This window comes from Eleutherodactylus coqui, chromosome 6 (assembly GCF_035609145.1).
Source record: "Eleutherodactylus coqui strain aEleCoq1 chromosome 6, aEleCoq1.hap1, whole genome shotgun sequence".
NCBI lineage: Eukaryota > Metazoa > Chordata > Amphibia > Anura > Eleutherodactylidae > Eleutherodactylus > Eleutherodactylus coqui.
Window position 1 is genome coordinate 195600762 of NC_089842.1, and position 22649 is coordinate 195623410.

Below are 22649 nucleotides of genomic sequence, written 5' to 3' on the forward strand. Positions count from 1 at the left end.
TTCTGAGCCAAATGGCTCCGTGGAACCGAAGAACCTAGAACAGGTCCTTAATGGTGGAGATGCTTCACTTAAACAAAAGGGACAGGAAAATAAAAGGTAACCGCCTAACATTGTATTCATATGTCTGTGCGCAGCACTTTTAAGGTGGTCAGTTCAATTGAATGCGTCAAGAGATTTTTTTGGAACATAATCAAATTCCATACTCTTGGTTGACTTATTTGGTGTTTGAAGACAAATCTAGTGGACAGATTGAGTCTTTTTTGTAATTCTTTTATTTGGCCAAATGTAAAGTTAATACACATTCAGCTCAAGGAGACAACTATAGTCAGTGTCAAATGGAGAAAGATTTCATCTGACAACTGTGGACTGCGTATGATTGGCTTTGTGGCAGTCTTATCTCTTATTAAGGGTTTTTTTTCTGAGACTTAAAGGCAACCTATACTTAGTATAGCAATATACTAAGTCATGGTGCTGCTTGGGAACGTGACAAGGAGCTCGGTGATGTAAGTTTAATACTCATCCGCTCTCTGGTTCTTGCGGTTCCCACCGGTAAAGATTGTGCCGACACTGCAAATCTGACTCTTCTCACAGTGCTGTGCGTGTGCCCTCCCATTGACTTGTGCGGGAGCGTGTGCACAGTGAAAAGAGTCGATTTGCAGTGTCTGCACAGTCTTCACTGGCGGGCACCACAGGAGCAAGAAAGTGGAGGAGTATAAAAAATAAACTATTTTAATTCACCTAGCTCCCTGTGACATCCCCTAACAGCACCAAAACTTAGCATATGGTGCGGTGGGGACGTGACCGGTTCCCTTTAAGATATTTATGACCAATCAGGCTAGGTCATCAATATAAAATCAATGGGGTTCCTCTACTTGAGATCCCTGCTGTTCAGTTATTTGAAGTGGGAGTGCAGCGACCACTTCATTGCATACCAGGCATAGCACTGTACATTGTATGGCTGTTATAGTAGCTCGGTCTCATTCACTTGAGTGGGACTGAGCTGCTCTGAGACCATGTAACCAATGACCGTAAGATCACGTCTGAACTGAGGTTGCAGTGATCTCCCAAGCACCATATCCTCGTCTGTCTGTTGGTTGGCGGTGGGTCCAAAGCTGCCAAGTCTCACCAATAAGCTATTGATGAGGTCTCCTGAGGATAGGTCATCAATCTATTAAAACCCCTTTAACTCTGCTACATCTAACAAAAATCTGTGTCCAAATCGTCAGTCAATCCTTAGATTAAAACTGAATATAGAATTTACTAGATCAACGTGCCTGTTAAAGGCGACCTGCCATGGGATTAAGTGACGGGGCATTCTGCATAACTCAGCAGCTGTGGTCCCCTGCTGACTCTATCCTTTTTTCTTCTCCTTCATACTTTCCTCCATTACACCTGAATGGCCTCTCTGTGCTGTCAGTGTCGGGCGGGCAGTCCTCACTACTCGCTTGATTATTTAAGTGGCGCAAAACTATTGTGTAGGAATAGCCAAATTGTAGGATTCAGCTTTGTCCTGGAGGAATACAATGAAAACAATTTTCAAGTATCCAACTTGAATACCTAAAGATTGAAAATGTTACAGAATGTATTTTCAAATGGAAAGTGTAATCTGTATATTGATTTTGTTACTCTTCCCTTTACAGGAACTCAGGTGATGTACTCGAAACTTTTAATTTCTTAGAAAGTGCAGATGACAGTGATGAAGAAGATGAAGGCGACCTTATAGAAGAGGTCACAGATGGGAACGACAAGCAACGGTTAAACAAAAAGCATAAAGTAAGCTTTCTTGTCCTCTAATATAAATGTCATTGATGCAACCCAAATTACCAGTTTATGGAAAAAGGATTTCACTCAAACCTGAAATTTACCTTCAAGGGCCACTCTGGCAAAAACACATTTTCCCACCCCTGCCCACCCTCACTTGATTGCCTGTCACACTCTGGAGGTCTCCTCTGTGTACTGCTGCCACTTCCATGCAGTTCAGCCTCCTGTCTGATGCTCATCAGACGGCATCTTGAGAGTGATGTTTTATACTTTCAAACCAGGATGCATTAGCTAGAGGCTGTCCATTCTGTGTGCTAGGTGGGCAGCTTAATTATCATTGCCTTCTATAGTCTTCTAAACAAGCTACAGACAATAAGTATACAGTCAGGAGCATGAGCTGTGATCTCCTCCATTAGGCTGCTTGCACACAGACAATTTTTATGACAGATTTTTGGATTGAAACATCTGTCCGAAAATCCAGACGGAAATGGGAGCCATTCATTTGAATGGGTGTATGCACACAGGCTTTTATTTGTCTCTGACTGATAGTCCTAGTAAAAAAAAAAAGTCCCATTCCTATCAGATTTTTGGACGCGACTAGCACCTTAGTGTGCCGTGTTCAGCGCACTAACGGGATAGTCAAGTGCTGTCTTATGCAAGTTGGGCCTGAGAATCTAGGATGCAACTTTTAAATCACCTTGTGCAAATAGGCATATACCATATGGGGGGGGGGGAGTTAAGTACGGCTCTCCACTGGGGTAAGTATTCAGCCCTTTCCCTGCCCCCTTCCCTTTCCTTGCATGGTTGTTCTGGAGCAAGTACTGTCGCCACCACCACTCAGCACACAACGCCCTTCCTCCCTAGGCATGTGAGCATACTTTTTTCGTGGTCAGTAGGATTCTTCCTCGTTCCCTTTCCTTCTGTGGCCCCCTGCTTATTTCAGGTCCAATGCATCATGTCCGCTTGGGGGGGGGGGGCAGCTGGCGTCATTCTCCGCTTTGGGGGGGGGGAGTGTTTCCGAAGGCCTCTCCTTTTCCTCCATGTGCCCACTGGATGTTATTCCCTGCCACTGGCTCGGTTTTCATATCCGCTACCTAGCTATTACTGCACCGTTTACTGTAATATCTGAGGTGAAAGGGGAACGGTTCATACTGGGGTAGCGCAGTCCCACATACTCCTAGAGTGGCCTACATTTGCCAAGTGTGTTGTCCACTCAGACCGTAGGAGGTTTTTTTTCATACATGGACTGGGATGTGGAAACTGGCAGCCACGGACATCCAGCTTCTGCTCCCTAACCTAGACCTCAGCTGTGGCCTGGTAGGGGCAGCTTTGGTAGGGTGTGACCATTCATGCTGTACAGGGCACTTGGACAGTACAGGAGTCTGCACGTCCGATAAACATGTTGAAACTTCAAGCTATTCTCCTTTCACTTCAGCACTTTTTGCCCCAATTAACAGGTTTCCCTGTTTGGGTCCAAACCGACAACACGACATCCGTTGCGCACATAAATCGCCAGGGTGAGACCTGCAGCTCCAGATTTCAGGAGCCTCACTCGCGAGCATTGGATGCCTTAGTAAATCCTTAGACCGAATTACAGTTACCTGTATGACTCTTCTCCCTTTTCACTTACACCTCAAATTTTCGAGAACGTGTTTTGCCAAGTTGAAAGGCAACAAGTTTTAATACGGCTTTAAAAAAAAAAGGACAAGTGAGTTGATACAACTCAATGTATTCATATAAATAAATTATAAAAGTACAACAAAGTTACATAGGCCCAATGTCCACTTGCACGCACGGATTCCATCTGCTGAATTCTGCAGCGGAATCCAGCTGTGCCTGCAGACATGGACAGGAAAAGACATTTTTTTTTACTGTCCAGCTTTACAGCCCGGGTCTCCTCTGTGCCGGCCAGCTCTTCTTTCTTCAAGACAGCGGATGCGTCCTGAAGTGCCGGACATGTGCGTAGTGCAATTTTAAATTTTTTTTTTTTTTTTTAAATGTCTTTTCCTGCGGATCTGCGGCACATCCACAGTGTCAGCAGCGGGTGTGCCATGGATCAGACTGCTGCCATTTACTTAATTTTTCTGCAGATCCCGCAGAGATGGCTTCCATTGGAGCCTGCTGGGATTTCTTCACACGCATGTGATCCGCACGCCGGGAGGGGGGAAAAAATTACATCCGCATGCTTTAAATTGTTTTGCGGATGCTAATGTATCCCTTTGGGCAGCTGGATTTGTTGATCTCCTGCACGGGTTCCACAAATCAAATCCGCCCGTGGACATTGGGCCATAAAATAGGTGATATTGCATATACATTTTGAAAACAAAAGGTAAAAATACTTATCTAATACAAGTGTTACCTCACCAAAATAATGATGCAATACTCGCATCACCAAGAGCCTTTTGTATACTTCATCTACTTTGTGCATCAATCGCAGAAGCAGCAGTGAAAAGTCAAAGGGGGGGGGGGGGGGGGCGTCTCTTAAGAACCACACTGTGAGAGGGCATTTTTAATCACAAGTCCAAAATGCTTCTAAAGGCCCATTTAGCCACAACGATTAACGCTCAAAATTAGCTCAAAAGCCGTCTTTAAGCGATAATCGTTGTCTAAATGTGCCCATCTTTCACTGTTCGGCCGAATGACTGTTTTCAGTTCTGCTTGAAAACTGTCATTCAGCAGAACAGCTGATAAGCAGGACTGCATGCTGTGCACTGTCTGCTGTCCATGAATTTTCAAGGGGAAGCCCATGGCTGAACAATAGAGCTAATTACAGAGCTCAGACCTCCTGCTGAGTTCTAGAACAGCTCCCAGAAGCTCATTTGCATGCAAATGAAGCTAATAAAGTACTAATCGCTTAATGCAAAACGATCGCTGATCGTTTCAATCTTTTGAAAGATATCTGTGTGTGTAAATGGGCCTTAACTCCCCAAAACTCTCACCAGTCTTTTATGCTACTGTAAAGGCCCATTTACACATAACAATTATCGCTCAAAATTCCTTCAGTCAGCTTAAAAAAAACCCTTATTGGTTCGCTGCCTTGTCGCTCTGTGTGAATGCTTCAAGCTCAGCGCTTCTCAGCTAACCTGTCAGTTTGAATGCTCTGGACGAGTGCTGATGACCTTAGCTATGACGCCCACACTCGTGCAGTAGTCCAAAACACTGTCGACCCGAGTAAAAGGGCTTTCAGTATGACCTATTGCTTGAATATTTGTATTGCAAATATCAGTGCATCGAGTTGTTTGTCTGAGAAGTTCACAATCTGAAGTGTCCATTCCACAAATGGAATCAAATCTGACAAACAAAACTGATTCTAAAACCAATGACAGCACTAAGCTCCTTATATACATAAGTTTAGTCTTAAGACAATGATAGATTTGCAAGACTAATTAGACAATAGAATCACAAGACTGATTCTATAGACAATGGGGGTAGATTTACAAGACCATTTCTATAGACAATGATACTATGTCACATGATTGCAGCAAGTCTTTAAAACTTAGTTGTACAATCCTCATAATTTTATACATTGAATGTTCGTTCATGGCTGTTCCAGTACAAGATGGAGGGTTACAAAAAGCCAATTGCATTTTCACCACAGAAGGACGAGATGGAGGGCCTTCCAGTGATTGTGCTGGACCGGCCTTGTTGAGAGTGGTACACGGATCTCGTTGACATTCCCTCACTTTCTGAGAAGACCTTCTCTTACCGGGCTGCTATTCACCTGAGTTTGTCCATTCTATATTTAACGGCGTGGTGGTTGAAGCTGCCATCCTGAGAGCCTGTGGTTTTGCTAAACCCTTCATTCAAACTATGATGAAGCCTAGAAAGCCCTCCTCTTACCGAGTTTATCATTGTGTCTAGAAGACGTCCTTCCTCTGGTGCAAACAGCGTGACTTTCATCCTATGCGCTATTCACTATTGAGCCTTCTGCCTTTCCTCCAGGAATGGTTGGACATGGGCGTTAGGTCCCTGATGGGTTAGGTATCTGCATTGTCCATTCTTCTCCACCAACCCCCTGGTCTCAAGGTCAGCCATCCGTACTTTTTCGACAGGGATTTGCTCCCGCTGCTCCTTGATATAGTTCTCTTGTCCCTCCTTGGGACCTTTATCTCATACTGGACCTACTGCAGGCACACCTTGTTGCACAACATCACCGTTCTTCTTTTGTCTTGTAATGTAACCTTTTTGGTAGCGATCACTTCCATCCACAAGTTTTTTTTCAGCTTGAAGCGCTGTTTTCCAAACTTCCGTTTACAGTCTTCCATCAGCACAAGGTGGTCCTACATCCCGCGCCCTCATTCTTAGCTAAGATGTTGGTGCTCTACATCAATGAATACCTCTTCTTGCCTTTTTTCTGTCTGGGTTATGGGTTAACTTACTCAAGCTGTTGAGTCTTTTACTCTGGTCCCTCAAATGGAAGTTTTCAAGGTGCACTCTACACTATAGGTACTTGCCTCCACAGCTGGCATAATGGCTGTATGTTACTGGACTGTATATGAAAATTTGCAAAGATGATGCCATCTATGTGCTAAAGCTGTTGGTTGCAGAACTGTGCTAATTCTTGACACTGTATGTAATCTGAAAATTAATATCTCAAACTTTGACTTAAACAGATTGGAAATGAAGGTTTAGCTGCTGAACTTGCTGATGACACAGAGGAAGCACTGAAAGAGTTTGATTTCCTTGTGAATGCAGATGATGAAGGTGCCGGGGAGGCCAGAAGTTCAGGCGATGGGACTGAATGGGGTAAGTGGATGTATTTTTTTTTCTTCTTGACACCAGTGACCAGCAAAGTTCACATTAAAATCTGTAGATTGACCAACCAGAAGTTGAGATTCAACTATATCATCGACCTAAATGGATGATCGTATATTCTGTTCTAATCATTGGATGCAGATGGCAAATTAGATGTTTATCGGTATCAGAGTTCTTGATCTGCCCAAATCACTCAAAAGAAAATGGTAAATAAAACAAACCTATTGGTATTTCACTAGATCCCTTTGCAATAAAACACATTTCGAATAGCTGCTAATAATTTGGAGACAAACGTTGAAAGCTGTAGGTAAAAACTTGGTTGTCTGATTGTCATTTTTGGCATGCCCATTGATTTGCTCAGCCAAAGGTGGATAATGATTTCTGCGTAGAGAGGATGGTTAGCGGGTGCTAACGCAGCAATCATCTGTGCTCTGCTCGATTAACCATGTAATTAGCCAAAGATAAAATCTCAATGTAATCGTTAAATATGTATTCTCGCATTAAAGCCATTGTTGTGTGTTTTCTATAAAAACCCTGTTCCACATGCAGTACAATAACTAAAAGGTCTAAACTCGCCTCTTCCTGTTGTGTTCTGCTGGTGGTCCTCCGCAGTGTTTTTTTACAGTTTGTAATCCCGCCCAGTTTACAGGACGTCACAGGCACTGCAGCCAATAACAGAGCTCAGTGATTGATTGCTGAGTATATGTATGTTAGTTATTTTACTGTGTGGGGAATGGGGCTTTAAAAAAAAAAACCAAAAAAAAAAACACTACTCGGACAATCCTCTTTTAAGCTTTTATGACATATCTACCCTCCTTTTCATCCACGGAGACCACCGTGAATCAATAGCATATGGAGGACCTGCACCTGTTGGGCATTTATGGCATATCATGTGGATACCTCTTAAATTTTCTGTACTCAACAAAATCTGACCAGATTTGGGGAGAAAAGGTGGATAGCAGAAGTCTGTATCAGCAGAACAAACCTCACACAACTATCTGCAACCATTAGTGATAACACAATTAAATTTCTTTCCATATAGTTGTCTTTCTTGTGGTTGTTTTTGACGATTTTGCCTTTTCATGCTTTAAAAAAAAATAATTTTTTTTAAATATTTTAATGTGAATCCTGAAGATCAAGATCTATGAAAAAACATGTGGAAACAAATACGGCTTTATAATAGATCAGTAACTTTTCTATGGGCAGACTACATTCACAGCAATATTCAGAGAAGGCACACGGAGTGAGCTCAGCGGTGCCACATATGCCTACCTAGCTGCTTGGTAATGCACATGGGCTTTTTAAAGGTTCCAGCTATATGGTTATGTCTGTGCATTAAAAAAGGTGGCTAGCATCTTACTGGTCTTGGCCGAGCGTCCATGCTTTTCAATGGGTAATAAGCTACTGCCTAAAGGTGCCTAGCATTTGCTTATCTCCACACAGGCAAAAGATCTAAAGTACCACCACAAATCCTTTCAGTGGGACACAGTTGGGAGGCCCTGAATACCCATTACAAATCAATTGATCCATAGTATATCAGTGGCCTGTTTTCTAGACTAGTAATCCTTTTGACCATGAAGAGTATTAGAATTCTTATTCTTGTTGCTTTTAATACCACTCCCTGGGGGCGTTGAGTTGCATGCTACTTGTGTCTATGAGCTACACTTTCCATTCTGTTTAAGGCTAAATAGTTTGCATTACAGAGTTTCCAGAATAGTATTTTGGTGCATTGTTTGCATTGCATCAGACCAACGCCATCTGTAGTCACTGGTGAGGGGGATCTAGGAAAGTCTCCGAAGTTTCTGCAGTGTCAGTGTGCATATTTTATAGGAAAGCATACATAAAACCTAGGGCCCAAAAGCAAGTCTTTTTATATGGGTCTTGCACACTAATCTATGCAGATAATACTGTTGAAAACAGCCAATGGAATCTTACAGAACAACTTCAGCACTGTTTGCATTGTTCCAAAATAGGACACCCACTGCTATTCGCTGTTGCAGAGGTTTATAGGTACTGCTCACACTGGCATGAAGGTTTCCATTGTTAGAGAATCCATGATCCTAGCTAGCTCCATCAACTTATAATGGGTCAGTCAGGTTTCCATCAGATAACAGTTTTGTTTCTTTACTGGATCGAATGCTACATTCTGGAAATGACCAGCACTAAAGATCCTTTTATAAAGGCCAACAGCCGTGCACCAATGTTCGTCATTGCCCCATGTAAACGGGGAGAATAATTCTTGACGCAGAATCTACATCAGGAAGGGACACGTCCATTATTTTTTTTTCTCTCCTGTGTGAAATCTGCACACGGAAAACAAGTCTCTGCTGTAGACACTGCAGCGCAGATTCCCATTAATAGTACTGGGATGCAGATCCGACATCACATTCACAGCAAAGTTCGGCCTCAGAGTGTTGGGGTCCATGGGGTTTATACAGACAGATACATCGTATTCACTGTATTAGTGAGAACAACTAAACAATCAGCATTTAAACCGGACGATTAGTGACCGAGTCAACGATGACTTTTATACCTGCATAAAATGAATGAAGACAAACGATTTATCAAACGTTCGATCTTTGAGTGTGTTTACACGGAACATTTATCATTCGTTTTCTCTCATTTAAATGCGTTTTTGTACAATAATCATTCCATGTAAAAGCGCCTTTACATGATTCTTTTCAGAGCTACGAACGAGCTGAGCAGGGTCATGTGATATCCCATGTGACTCAACGGAATCGAAATGTGGGTGCCTTGTGTATACTGTGGAATATATATGGTTCTGTATGAGATCAATGACCGCACCGCTACGTCACACTTTTACTAAACCTGCTAACCTACTAATGATTAGCTTTTCCCTGAGATCCTGTTATCATGACAGACCTTTAAATTAGTGTGTCGGCATGATTCCCTTGGAGTTCTGTAATTGTGTTCCCACTTAATAGCCCCCTAAAGTGCCAACCAGGGAGGTGTAGCCCCCTTTTTGTGCTTTGGAAGACTATGTACTGGGTTAAATTGTACTCTTTGGTATAATTCTGTTGGGTTATCCCACTGATGTCCTTACTGTTCGATGTCTGTCATGATGACCGCTTCTCCTTTTGTAAGGCTAGGTTCACACTTCGGAAAATAAAACCAAAGAAAACAAAAAAGAACCAGTAAGGTGAAGAGATTGTGAAACTGGTCAATTAAGACCACTGGAAATTCCTGACCTCCATTAGTATTTTCTTCCTGCTGTATTCTCCATTTAAGTTATTCAAAATATCTTGTTTCTCTCTTATTGTCCAATCCACCAACCAGTAACCTCAATAACCTAAAAATGAAAAATCTCTTAGCGGACACACACAGATGCTTTTGGCATCCCTGTGACTCTTGTAATTATTATACAGAGCCATCAAAATGCTAGTGTGAACCCTGCCCAAAAAACCCTAAGTGTATCATTTAAAGGTACTAACACGTTACTGACCTGTTGACATGTGCTCTCTCTTTTACTAACATCTGCATGCAGACAAGGACGTCCTGTCCCCAACTGCTGAGGTTTGGGATGTAGACCAGTCTCTGATAAATAAACTCAAGGAGCAGTACATGAAGGAACGCAAGGGGTCAAAGGGGGCCAAGAGTAAGTGGAGATTTTTCCGTGCTCACATACAACTATTATGTTGTTTTTCTAGTACCTCTCCTTACTTTATAACCTGTAGGAAATGATAAATTCAGGTACATTTATTTTTTTGGTTGGCATATGATGAGAATCAAAGGCAACACCAATGAAAACTATGGATTCCTATGTGAATTCTCTCCTGTGATCATGTCATCTGTCACTGCTGTCTCTTGTAAATTCTGTAGCACCAATCCCAGAAATCTGCGTAGGTCTTTTTTTTTTTTCTTTTTCACCTGTGCTAATTATTTCAGTAGTCTGGCTTGGTCATAGAAGCCGAACATTGAAAATGATGCAAGTGCTAGCACTTTGCTGACGCGAATTGTACCTGACAGGCCCCATTGGCTTTAGTGGGAGCCATCAGGATTCCATCATGCAATCTGATGTTTCTCAAAGTAGCACAGCAATAGAGATGTGAACAAAGCTGTATCTGTATGTTCTGCTGTTGCCACTGTATCTCCTGCATATTGCTTCCTTACTGCCAGTCCATGAAGTCTACCTCTCCATGTAGTCAGCTGAAGCCTGGCACTCTGCAGTGTCCTGCTCGTAACTTGCAATGACTACAGCTTCATACCGGTGTGCAGGCCATACATCCCTATATGATGCTTGGCATAATGGGATATGTAGCTAGCACTGGATTCTAAAAGTGGCAGTGTGCAGGAGATGAAGTGGACCAACACTTTTCTAAAAAAAAAAATGTTGATAACCTGCACTTCAGTTCACATTCTTCTGTCTTACGACATGTTGTAAAGACATCATAAAATTACATGTTTGGTAGTCCAGAGGCTGGAAATCTCACCTATTACTAAAATGTACACACTGAGGAACTCTTCTAAATTGAAGTCATTAGAGACCCGATTGCATAGTTTAGAGGTACAGAACTTGGAAGCGAAAGCGGCATTCTACTTGGTGCTTTTACACAGAACGATTATCATTCGGATTCCTGCGATCCAGCGAGAATCTGTACGAATATCGTTAAGTGAATGCTGCACCGACTGAACGACGAACGAGAAGTCTTTCACTTCTCATTCAGCTTCTGCATGCAGAAAACTGAACGGCGTACTGTGGTGTATAAACAAGCAGTTGGTCACTTATGAACAACTGCCTGCTTACTGTGAATGGAGGCCAGCGGCCAGAATGATCTACGGTCCATTCTGCCTCCATTCACTCTGCGATGCTCGTTCCTGTGTAAAAAAAATAAAAATAAAAAAACAGGAAGGATTACCTTAGTTATAGGTGAGTCCCAGTAGAAGGACCCTGTACCAGTGCATCTTCTGACTTGTCTCTGACTGAGGTGCACAAGCATATTAGTCACTGTATAGTATTTATTTTCATATCTACCTGCTATCTTTGGAAATACTGCTTACATTTAGAGGCTGGACAGCCTCCTGATATAGTGTTAGGCCTCATGTCCAACCGTGCCTGCAGCCATGGACATTTTCTTACCTGTCCGGCTGTGATTCGGGTCTTCATGTACTCGGTGCGTTGGCCAGCGTACCATGCACAGAGCTTTTTTTTTTTTTTTTTTCTTCTTCAAATGTCCTGCTTTCCCGCGGACCTGCGGTAAATCTGCAGCTGCGACTGACTGGCAGATCGGACGGCTTCCAATGACTTTAAAGGAAGCCGTCGCGTGGGAACCGCAGAAAATGGAGCATGCTGCATTTTTTCCCCCCTGTGTGTGTGATCCGCACGCTGGGGAAAATGACATCCGCAGGTATGTAATTACCTGTGGATGCCCAATGATTGTCAATGGGGCATATTGAACTTCAGATAGTCCGCGCGGGTGACTCGCAATTCAATTATGCCCGTGGACATGAGGCCTTAGGCTTTGTTCACACTTGCGTCATTTGTCTGCAATCAGAGTAGTGCAGTATGCTGCGCCATTTTATCTGCTTTAAAAAAAGAGAGGAAAAAAATACTGCTAAAACTGATGCGTTTTGTTCCAGCACTTAAAAAGAAAAAATACAACAAATTAAAATTTCATTACAAATCAAAGGAAATAAAGGACTTTTCTATGACGCTAGTGTCAGTGTGGTGCAAACTTTAGAAAGCCTTTGCTGAAAGGCTGCTTCCATACTGCGTTCTTGCCTCCTTCCCCTCCTCTCCATCTCAGGTTTGTTTTCTATGCAGAAAACCACAGTGAGATGGAAACCTGTCGAGAACCATAATGTTACAGGAGAGAGATGGGAACCACTGTAATGTTTCCGTTCCTGTCCGGTTTTTAGCTGGATAGAGAAGTGTCCTCCTTGGTGCTTTTCTATCCAGTTACCAGACTGACCTGCAGAAGGCTAGTGACGTTGTGATCGCAGTAGTCCGTCTCAGACATTGAACTGCCCTCGGTTTCTCTCTATGCAGTTTGCTGCATAGAAGATGGAAACTGGTAATAGAGAGTGGGGTCAGAGGCTAAGACGCGATCTGAAAGGAGCCTGAGCCAAAACAATTTTTTTTTTTTTTTTTATAACAAAAACGGTTAATAAAAATCTAAAATTCTGTTGATGCATATTCAGTTTGTACTCCTCCCAAAGCAAAACAAAACTGTAGGATCAGAATAGTAAACTGACACTGCTGCTTCTTTGTTCCTCTTTTTTGATGAGGACTTTCACAAATATTTAGAATTTGGGACATCACATGAGAACATATTAGTAAGGCCGGGCTCACACAAGTTTGTGGGTACATCATATTCTGTCCGTGCAATAGGCTGTACCAATCTGCCATAGGCGACCATGTCGCAGCAAAATAAGTCGCAGCGTTTTCTATCTTGGCGGGTATTACACGTGCATACACACCAAGATAGTACATGGTTATCGGCAACACACAGCCAGTACACAATGTCATTGTGTACCGGCTGCGTGCCGTGCACGTATATATCTCGCAGTGCAATATCCACTCACTCCATGTTCTAACTTTTGTAATACGATTGCATATCACTTGCGCTCCCAAATCCGCCTCCCCCCTCAGACAGTGCTGCTTTATATAGGAATACTTATTACTCTTTTGCTAAAGGCCCGTTTAAACGCAAAGACAATCTTTCAAACGATTGGAAGATTGACAGTTTTAGCAATTGTCTTGCATAAAGTGTTAATAAACACTAATGTCCATTAATACTTTATCAGCTTCATATGTGTTGGAAAGGGCCTCCTGGAGCTGTTTGCATAGCACAGCTTGTGGTCTGAGCTCTGCATGCAGCTCTATTGTTCTCGCACAGGCTGGCCGCAGAATACAATATAATCTCCGACTCCCATGGAGAACACAGCGTGCCGTCTGTGTTATCTTCTCTCCCGCCGAATGATGGATTTTAAGCTCACCGTAAAATCATTGTTCAGCCGAAGAATGAACAATGGCAGCATTTACACGCAATGATTATCGCTCATATGCCATCATTTGAACAAATTTTGAACGATAATCGTGTGTGAATGGGGCTTTAGAGTTTGCATCCACGGACAGTAAGCGTAGTTGCAGGCAAGAAGATTTTGAAGATTGCATAGGTACAAAATAGAATTACATTGATATCTTACCTTGGCTAGCTTCATGCATGCAACTTGCGTTGTAATGCAGATTTTACACCTCCATTTGGAATTTGTGCTGAAAATCTTGCAGTGTAAATAGATATGCTGCCAATTTAAAATCTCTACTACAGCTTAGTTTACTCTGCAGATTTTTCTTTTTTTCCCCCTGCAGCATGTGGATTAGATTATTCGGAATCTCATATATACTGCTGGTACTCTAAAAATCCTCCTAGACCTCGGCCAATCAGCTGTTTGCTAGGCCAGCTGTCATCATGTATGGAGCAGGATGCAGATAAGCTTATGCAGTGGCCAGGTGTGGTATTGCAGACACTACTCATATTCACTGCAATGGAAGCTGTGCCTGCAGTACCACACCTGGCCACCGCACAATGGATGGTGTTAGCTGCTTCCTGCTCTCTACAGGGTGACAGCTTGTCTGGCTAAGACTGGGGTCCAGGGTGTTCAACCCCACTTGTGAGCTGTTCATGAGCTATCCTGTGGATAGGGCATCCGTTTTTTTAAGAGCTGGAAAAGCCCATTAAGGTATCATGTCATGTTTCCAAACTCCTTTGAAAGGAGCTATCCACGTTTTGGATGTGTAAAAGATACGTTGTAGTGTTAGGAAGTGAAATACGTCTGTCACAAAGCTGCAGGTGACTCCTACAATGAAGCACTGAAAAGATGATGTATAACAGCAGGGAAAATCTTTTCAACAAGAACCACTACGATTACTTTTCAGGGGTAAACCGGACGAAATTGCACGATATGATTGCAGACCTGGGTGATGAGGAACTGTCCCGCATCCCTCCAGGCATCCTGAGTCCGGCCCGTTCACCAACCAGAATAACAGATCATGAAGGTGGGAGGGCAGAGGAAGGTACGAATCCCCCAGGGAACCATGATTATACAGTAAATGATGTGACGTCTACTGCGGTGGCTTGTTGTGTTCTCTCCGTTGTCGTCCTAGATTTGTAGATTTGGAAACAATTGGAACTTTTGGAAATAGATGTATTTATTGCCTATTCATCAAAAAAAAATGTAATAAACTTTTTTCTTTCTAGCCGAGCCCATAGCTTTTCCATCTGGTGGTGGGAAGACCTTCATCATGGGATCAGATGATGTCCTTGAGAGTGTTCTTGGACTCGGAGACTTGGCTGACCTAACAGTGGCGAATGATTCAGACTATAGTTATGATGTAAGTATTCAAGTTTGCAGCAGTTGAATGATTTAGAGCAATATTTTAGGAACTGTATCTGCAAATACTATGGTAGGTTAACTATTAGCATCTTCCATTGGATGCCATATACACTTCTAGAAGCATTGTGTTGGTGCAGCACTCAATAAAGTGCTCCACTGACTGCAATACTGGTGAATTAGTCTTAAAAATACCTTAGTTTGCTATATACAGCTCCTATGCTTATACCGCCGTCTCCTGCCTCTTACAAGCCTGTGTGTAATCTAACTGTCATACATTATGCCATCTATACCGTGCTTCTTGCCAACCTACACAGTTATGTACTAGTGCTTTTTTTTATTCTGTCCCTGACAAAAAGTTGAAGGAACGCTGAAGTGTACAGCAATTTTTTTTCTTATGTCGAAACTTGTACAGAGCACCAATTTTCATTAGTTTACATAGATACATATTAAAATAAATGTAAATCTCCTAAATTCTTCCATTTTTAAAGATGCCGTCCAACAAGGATGCATTTAGGAAGACCTGGAACCACAAATATACCCTACGAAGTCACTTTGATGGGGTGCGAGCGCTAGCATTTCATCCAGTCGAGCCTGTTCTGGTGACCGCATCTGAAGATCATACTCTAAAATTATGGAACTTGCAGAAAACAGTCCCTGCCAAAAAGTGAGTGTTTTGCAACCTTTTTTAACTCCTATAGATGTATAAGACATAGCAGCTGTCAATATCTGACATCTGTTTCTCTTCAGGAGTGCCTCGTTCGATGTGGAACCAATCTATACCTTCAGAGCTCACATGTAAGTACTTGTTTAAAGGCTCTTGGAAGGAACAACCCCCTCTGCTATATAAGATGAGCCCTTCTCTAAACATTCTTTACTAAATTGTGACTGACTTCTGTGTGTTTTGTCAACTTGCTTTTGGACATTGCTATATGAGTGACTTTCTTTCCAGGGGTCCGGTCCTTTCCCTGGTGGTCTGCTCTAGTGGAGAGCACTGCTTCAGTGGAGGAATAGATTCTACAATACAATGGTGGAATATGCTAAGTTCAAATGTGGATCCATATGATACATACGGTATGTTTGAAGCCTTTATTGCAGTGTTATGTGTCGTTCTGTATGCCCATCTTTCTAAGGATGATTCGCACTAGCGTTTGATCTCAGTTTTGGCTTCTCTCTCTCATTTTTGGAGCAGACAGATGGCATTAAAACGAAATTAAACAGATTTGTTTTTACCACCATTGATTTCAGTGGGGGTTTTAAAAACTGAAAGATTTGTTTGCTTCCTTTTTAGGTTTCCTTTTTTTAAACTCGACAAATGGTGCAGTCTTCACCGCTGTTTGTTCTGCTTAAAAATAGGAAGCCCAACAAAATGGAAGCAGATGCAAAGCTTTCCATGTGCTTTCAGTTTTTACAAAACCGCATTTAATCAATGGTGGTAAAAACAGATCTGTTTAATTCAGTTTTAATTCGAACTCTCTGCTCCAAAAATGGAAAGCACAGACAGAAATACCAAACCTGAGATTAAACGCTAGTGAGAATCCACCGTAGTGTTTAAATTGTAACTTTTTAAGTAAAATTGTGACGTTGTCGCTGCAGATAATAAAGTGTTGGGCAGTGTGGGGACTTTGTGTAAAAGTCTTGGACTCTGCTGTCTCCTTTTGAACTTTTTTATATTGTGTTAGAACTATTCTATTAACTATCTTGGGCATTGCGTATAGTATAAAAGCTCTGCTGGAAGGTAATGGTGTATTTCCTCTGTTCTGTCTCAGATCCTAGTGTTCTCGCTGGTACATTACTCGGGCACACAGATGCCGTATGGGGCTTGGCTCACAGTGGTGTAAAAGACAAATTGCTCTCTTGCTCAGCTGATGGAACGGTTCGATTATGGAATCCACCGGAAAGTGTGCCATGTGTCGGAACATATAATGGAAACAAAGGTGAGAGATTGTTTGTAAAAAAATAAAAAGGTTGAACTTGATGGACAAACTTCACTTGAGTTGTAGGAAAGTAAAACGCACCCAAAATAGACCAATTTGCTACAGATTGTAAAAAAGATCCTGACTCCTTTGTATTCTGACACATTCCTTCATAAACATTCTACTTTGAATATGCCTGAACTGTCTGGTGCTCTGGCCCGCCTCTGGGCCCTCATCTATAAGAACGGGGATCGCATGATTCAAAGCAGCCGCATCTACCGTTAAAGTAGAGGTAGCTACACTTTCCACTAGTTTATTGAGGTAATAAAAAGAGCTGAACAAGCAGCATAGGCATAATATATGTCCCCATAGGTGAGGGGGTCCCAGAGGTCCCACACATATTTTTTTTCATTGCAAACGAACCCTTTAAGTTGAAAGGTCGATATCAACTACTTGTGCCTTGTTGCCCAACCTTATTTAAAATATAACGTTTAATAGGATAAAGATGAAATATATGATGCCTCCATAAGTGATCAAAATTCCAACATAGTGGATATTAATCATGGTCCCATGCATAACGCCATAACACATGTATATAAAAGATGAATAACCATATGAAATACACCTATGGCAATCTGGCTTCCGTAATACTGTAATGATGGAATTAGATCTTATTAGTCCTGTAGACCCGTCCAAATGGCTGAATGCAATCTTGTATAGGACCTGCTATCCATCCACAGAAGTGAACTGAGAAGGGAATGGACACCTGTCCCTAAATATCCCTAATGACTAAATCGTCCTATGCAGTAACATGCGGGGCGATTGCCCTGATAAGAGCGGCTCTGCAGATACCCTGAAAGCTGCTAAACCCTGTATGACTATATTCAAAGTACGTAACAGCAGGGACAGTATAACAAAATGACAGTAGTCTGTGGCAGAGGGACCTTCTGCCAAACTCATTCTCTGCAGACACATTCATTGTCAGCCAACAGGCAAAGTGTGATTGCATCCCAAGCCACTCTACACAAGTTTCTGTAATATGGGCTAACGTAACGCTACTTGGCATGTGACGGGCAGACATTAAAACTGGTAAATAAAATGTTGTGTCGTGTGGTAATTCTTATCTGTTCCCATCAGAACATGGCATCCCCACTTCGGTGGACTTTATAGGCTGTGACCCAGCCCATGCTGTTGCCTCTTTCTCCTCTGGCTGTATTGTGGCTTATGACCTTGAGACGTCTCAGTCCCTTCTGCAGTTGTCAGCACCTTCTGATTCTAGTAAGTATTCTTTTATGTTAAGGGGTTTAGATGAATTGTCCCGCTCTGATTCAGAAAGCAATCTTTCCTCGTCCGTATCATTGGGGGACACGGCAATACCTTGGGTATAGCTGCTGCCACTAGGAGGCGACACAAAGCAAAGAAAAAGTTAGTCCCTCCTACCTGCTATACCCCTCCTGCAGGCACTGAACTAAATCCGTTTTTAGCTTATCGTTTTCTGTACACAGCAAGAGGTAGCCCTGTCATTATATCTACTTTACATTACTATTAATGCAGTTTATTACAACTATTTGTGCTTTAGGTTTCCTCTAGGCACCAGACCATGTATGGTGGTACACAGTGTGTCTGTAGTTATGTTTTACAGACTTGTAGACGTAACTCGTGCTGCCGCCTTTAAATGAACCTGTGAAAAAAACACTTGTGCCTCCATATGGCACAAGGTATACAGTATCAGATGAATGTTTGCAATGCATGAAAGCTAGCTGTTTTCAGAGCACCTCTTTTCTTGCCCCATAGGAGTTCCCATCCTATGCAGCCCCCCATTTTACGACATCCATTTGCACTAGTATAAACGGAGGTGGTCTTCATGAGATGTGCCCTTTAAGCAAAATGTTTAGTTTTTATATATGTAGTTGCGTGTGTTAACATAAGGGCTCATGTCCACGGGCGGGTTTGGATTCCGGGATCCGTGCAGATGATCTGGACTTCAAGCTGCCCATAGGCATCTCATCGGCGTCCGCAGCTTACTGAAAGAAGGAAAACAAATCACAGCATGCTGTGTTTTGCTGCGGAATCTGTTTCCATTAACTTCAATGGAAGCCGTCCGATCTGCGGCACACCCGGAACTGTCACTCCGCGTGTGCTGTGGGGCCCGTGGAAAAGCAGGAGATACTATATAAAAAAATCTCCACTGCGCACGTGCGGGGATGTGCCGGCCGACAGGACAGGCCTGCCCACATGCACTGAGAAGACGCTGAACGACCCACAGCGTCTGGAATGTCCTCATGTCGCGGGCAGGGTGGGCACCACGCGGATCCTGGAATTCACACCCGCTCCTGGACATAAGGCCTAGCTGCGGCATTCTGCTGTTTATCAACACTAATGTATACATAAAGAAAGTTTTATCTTTGTTTTACAGGTATCGCATTTAGTGGCTATATAAACAAGATTGTGAGCCACCCAACTCTTCCTGTTACCATTGCTGCCTATGAGGATAGGCACATAAAGTTTTTTGACAATAAGTCGGGTGAGCTCCCATTATATTTGTTTACCAGCAAGAACATGTTTTTGTACACCGCCAGACCTTTTTAGTTTTAAATATTGTATATAAAGGCTTGTATAACTTGTTCTTTTGCAGTACCTATGATTTTGAACTGTACAATTAAGGTTGCATTCACACTGCTCTTGCAGAATGCTCCAAGGAAGCTGCTGTGAATCAGTGTGATTTGACCAAAAAAGGGGTATTCTGGGACTTTTAACTAGTGGTGACCTATTCTCAGGAAAGGCCATCAATAGTTGATTGCTGGAGGGGTCTGACACTCGGGATACCCAGCTATCCGCTAATTGGGTCACATGTCCGCATAAGTGGTCAGAATCGGAAGTGTAATAGCTGTCTTCACTGCCATTGAAACCAATTGGAGCGCTGCCTCCTATTACACTTCTGGCTCCTCATAGCAGTCATGAGACGGGTCATCCTGTTTTTGCCGCAGTCACAATGCACTCCCTGCCACCAGAATATAGTGGTGAACCAAATATTTATAGAGCCACTAATTAGTGGTATGTCCATTTAATGGAGACTGCAGGTAGATTTCATGCCTCAGCATGCATTTCTTAAAATCTGTCGGGGCCTAATTTATATATTAAGGCCATAGTCCATATGAGGGAAAGAAAATGCTGCAAAATTTGCATGCAATGTGGATTTCACCTGTCTAAATTGACAGGAGAGAAATCCGCAGTGAAACCCCTGAACAGGAATGGCCATGCTGCAGATTTAAAAATCAATTTCATGCACTTGTCTTTTACCGACTTTTAATTCAGTGTGGATTTTACCTGCGCAAATCTGCAGCATCTCTACTACATGTATGTAAGCAGGACGTGTTGTGTACAACGTATTGCTTTAGGCATTCCAAAATCATGGGATTTTATACCCTTCTCCCTTCATACTGTTCACTTCCTGTCTAGTAACCTGTTTGATGGCTGCACATCCAACAATCCTAACTAGAGATGAGCGAGCATACTCGCTAAGGACAATTACTCGATCAAGCATTGCCCTTAGCGAGTACCTGCCCGCTCGGAAGAAAAGGTTCGGCTGCCGGCGCGGGTGACAGGTGAGTTGCGGCCATGAGCAGAAAGGAGCGGGGGAGAGAGAGAGATCTCCCCTCCGTTCCTCCCGCTCTCCCCCGCTGCTCCCTGCCTGCCGCCGGCAGCCGAATCTTTTCTTCCGAGCGGGCAGGTACTCGCTAAGGGCAATGCTCGATTAAGCAATTGCCCTTAGCGAGTATGCTCGCTCATCTCTAATACTAACCCTTGGTTGATTTGATTTTTCATGTTACCTTGTTAATAATGCAATATCAAATGCAATGATGTAATGCGATGCATGGTGCTCAAATTGCTCTTTTGCATTCTGTTCCTGCAGTTTGGTTACCAGTTTAGCTGTATTCATTCAGCTCACCTCTAACCCCTTAAGGACATGGCCTATTTTGGGGTTAAAGACGCAACAGTTTTTGGCGGATTTTCATCTCCTTTTTTCAAAAGCCATAACTTATTTATTATTCCGTCGACACGGGCGTATAAGGGCATGTTTTTTGCGTGGCAAACTGTTTTTTCTTATGGGTGTCATTTTTGGGTGCATAAAATATTGTAAAACTTTCATTAATTTTTTTTTGATAGCAGGGAGAGAACTTATCAATTCTGCCATAGATTTTCTTTTTTTTTAACAGCGTTCATCATGCAGTATAAATGACAATACATCTGCAATTCGGTACGATTACAACAATACCAAAATTGGGGGGGGGGGGGATTCTAAATTGCTGTATTCAAAGTCCTATTCCTTTATTATTTTTCCATGGACGGAGCTCTGTGAGGGCTTATTTTTTGTGAGACGAGCTGTAGTTTGTATTGTTTTGGTGTACATATAGCTTTTTTGCTCACGTTTGTTGCGTTTTTTGGAAGGTAAAATGAAAAAATAAGCATTTTTCCTCAGTTTTTAAGGAATTTTTTAACGCTTTTTATGTCCCTATAGAGGGCTTGAACAATCACACCTGTGATTGCTATGAGAAGGCAATGCAGGACTTCTGTCCTGCAATGCCTCTAATGCTAGTTATAGCGATCCTAGCTGATGGCAATGCAGAACGCCTGTAGCTGTCTTCCCGTTGCCATGGCAACCCGTCAGGCTCTCCGCTGTTTCATTGAGAGATTCCGATGACGTCACAGAGGGAGCGTGCTCCCTCTGTGAACCCTTTACATGCTGTGATCTACATAGATCGTGGCAGGGAAGGGGTTGACAGCGGGGGTCACTGTCCCGATGCACCCTTGCAGCAGGATTCCGGCTATCAGTGACAGCCGGCTCCTGCTGCTGGATAGTGCGGGATCTCTCCTGATCTCGCACTATCCCCAAGATGTTAGTGTACGTTCTATTGCATTAAGTACCCCACAGCCGGATGTACATTTACGTCCTGTGGTGGGAAGGGGTTAAAGGGATATCCCATCTGAGACTTCCATGGCATGTCCACAGAATAAGCCATGAAAGTCAGATGATTGGTAGGTGGGAACTGCATCTATCTTTAGTTCTTGCCCCAACTACTTGTCTAAATGAGATTTGTCGAGACTTGTGAAAACAGTCGAGCAGGCAATGCTACACTGTTTCTGTAAGTGAATGGGGACAGAGCTACATTTTGTGGCTGACAACTTACAGAAACAGTAGCATGCGGTTACCGTTTTTGTAACTCCCATTGACCTTTATGGGAGTTGAAGAACATCGCAAAGCCTGCTCAGCTGTTTCCATAAGTTCCACACTTCATCATCATAATCTGGTTTTAACAGCTTTTTCGTTTTACCTTGTGTTTTTCAGGCAAGACTATTCATTCAATGGTTGCACACCTGGATGCTGTTACTAGCCTCGCAGTGGATCCTAATGGAATTTACCTAATGTCTGGAAGTAAGTGGCAAACTTGTATATATGAAGAGTATTGTGAAACTTTTTGTCTTTATGCACATGGTGAGCTGTGTATGAAGGCAGAGAGATGCACTAAATTTGCTGCTGTATGCTGTTTTCTTACGGAGCTGTAGTATCCTCCTATAAGCAATTATGGCAGATAGAAGTATAGGGAGAAGAACAGGATTTATTTCTGGCACCACAGATTAAGTGACTTCTTGCTTTATTTATACGACTACTTATTTGAAAAGCAAACAACCCTTCTAGTCCAGTCCTAACCGGCCTAGAAGAAGGGCTGTTTGCTTTTGGAATAAGTAGTCCTATAAATAAAGCAAGAAGTCACTTTATCTGCGTGATGCCCAAGAGAGATCTTATTTTTCTCCTTTACGTTCTGTTCCATTATCACTTTGTAGAAAGGACCTGGAGCAGCCAGC

At 42.7% G+C, this 22649-nt stretch overlaps 1 protein-coding gene across 5 annotated transcripts in view; it reads left to right on the forward strand.

Moving 5' to 3' along the window:
• STRN3 (striatin 3) overlaps window positions 1-22649 on the forward strand; it is a 63021-nt gene that overhangs the window by 36700 nt on the left and 3672 nt on the right. Inside the window, exons 5-17 of one of the 5 annotated variants that reach the window (XM_066608568.1) lie at window positions 1-96; window positions 1641-1773; window positions 6375-6507; window positions 10022-10132; window positions 14414-14551; window positions 14736-14869; window positions 15360-15535; window positions 15619-15666; window positions 15821-15942; window positions 16638-16805; window positions 17922-18062; window positions 19201-19308; window positions 22132-22218. The exon at window positions 1-96 is cut by the window's left edge and continues 81 nt beyond it. In XM_066608568.1, the coding sequence (XP_066464665.1) occupies window positions 1-96; window positions 1641-1773; window positions 6375-6507; window positions 10022-10132; window positions 14414-14551; window positions 14736-14869; window positions 15360-15535; window positions 15619-15666; window positions 15821-15942; window positions 16638-16805; window positions 17922-18062; window positions 19201-19308; window positions 22132-22218 (1595 nt within the window). The remainder of the gene's footprint in view (window positions 97-1640; window positions 1774-6374; window positions 6508-10021; window positions 10133-14413; window positions 14552-14735; window positions 14870-15359; window positions 15536-15618; window positions 15667-15820; window positions 15943-16637; window positions 16806-17921; window positions 18063-19200; window positions 19309-22131; window positions 22219-22649) is intronic. The other 4 variants (XM_066608569.1, XM_066608571.1, XM_066608572.1 and 1 more) reach the window with 4 other exon arrangements.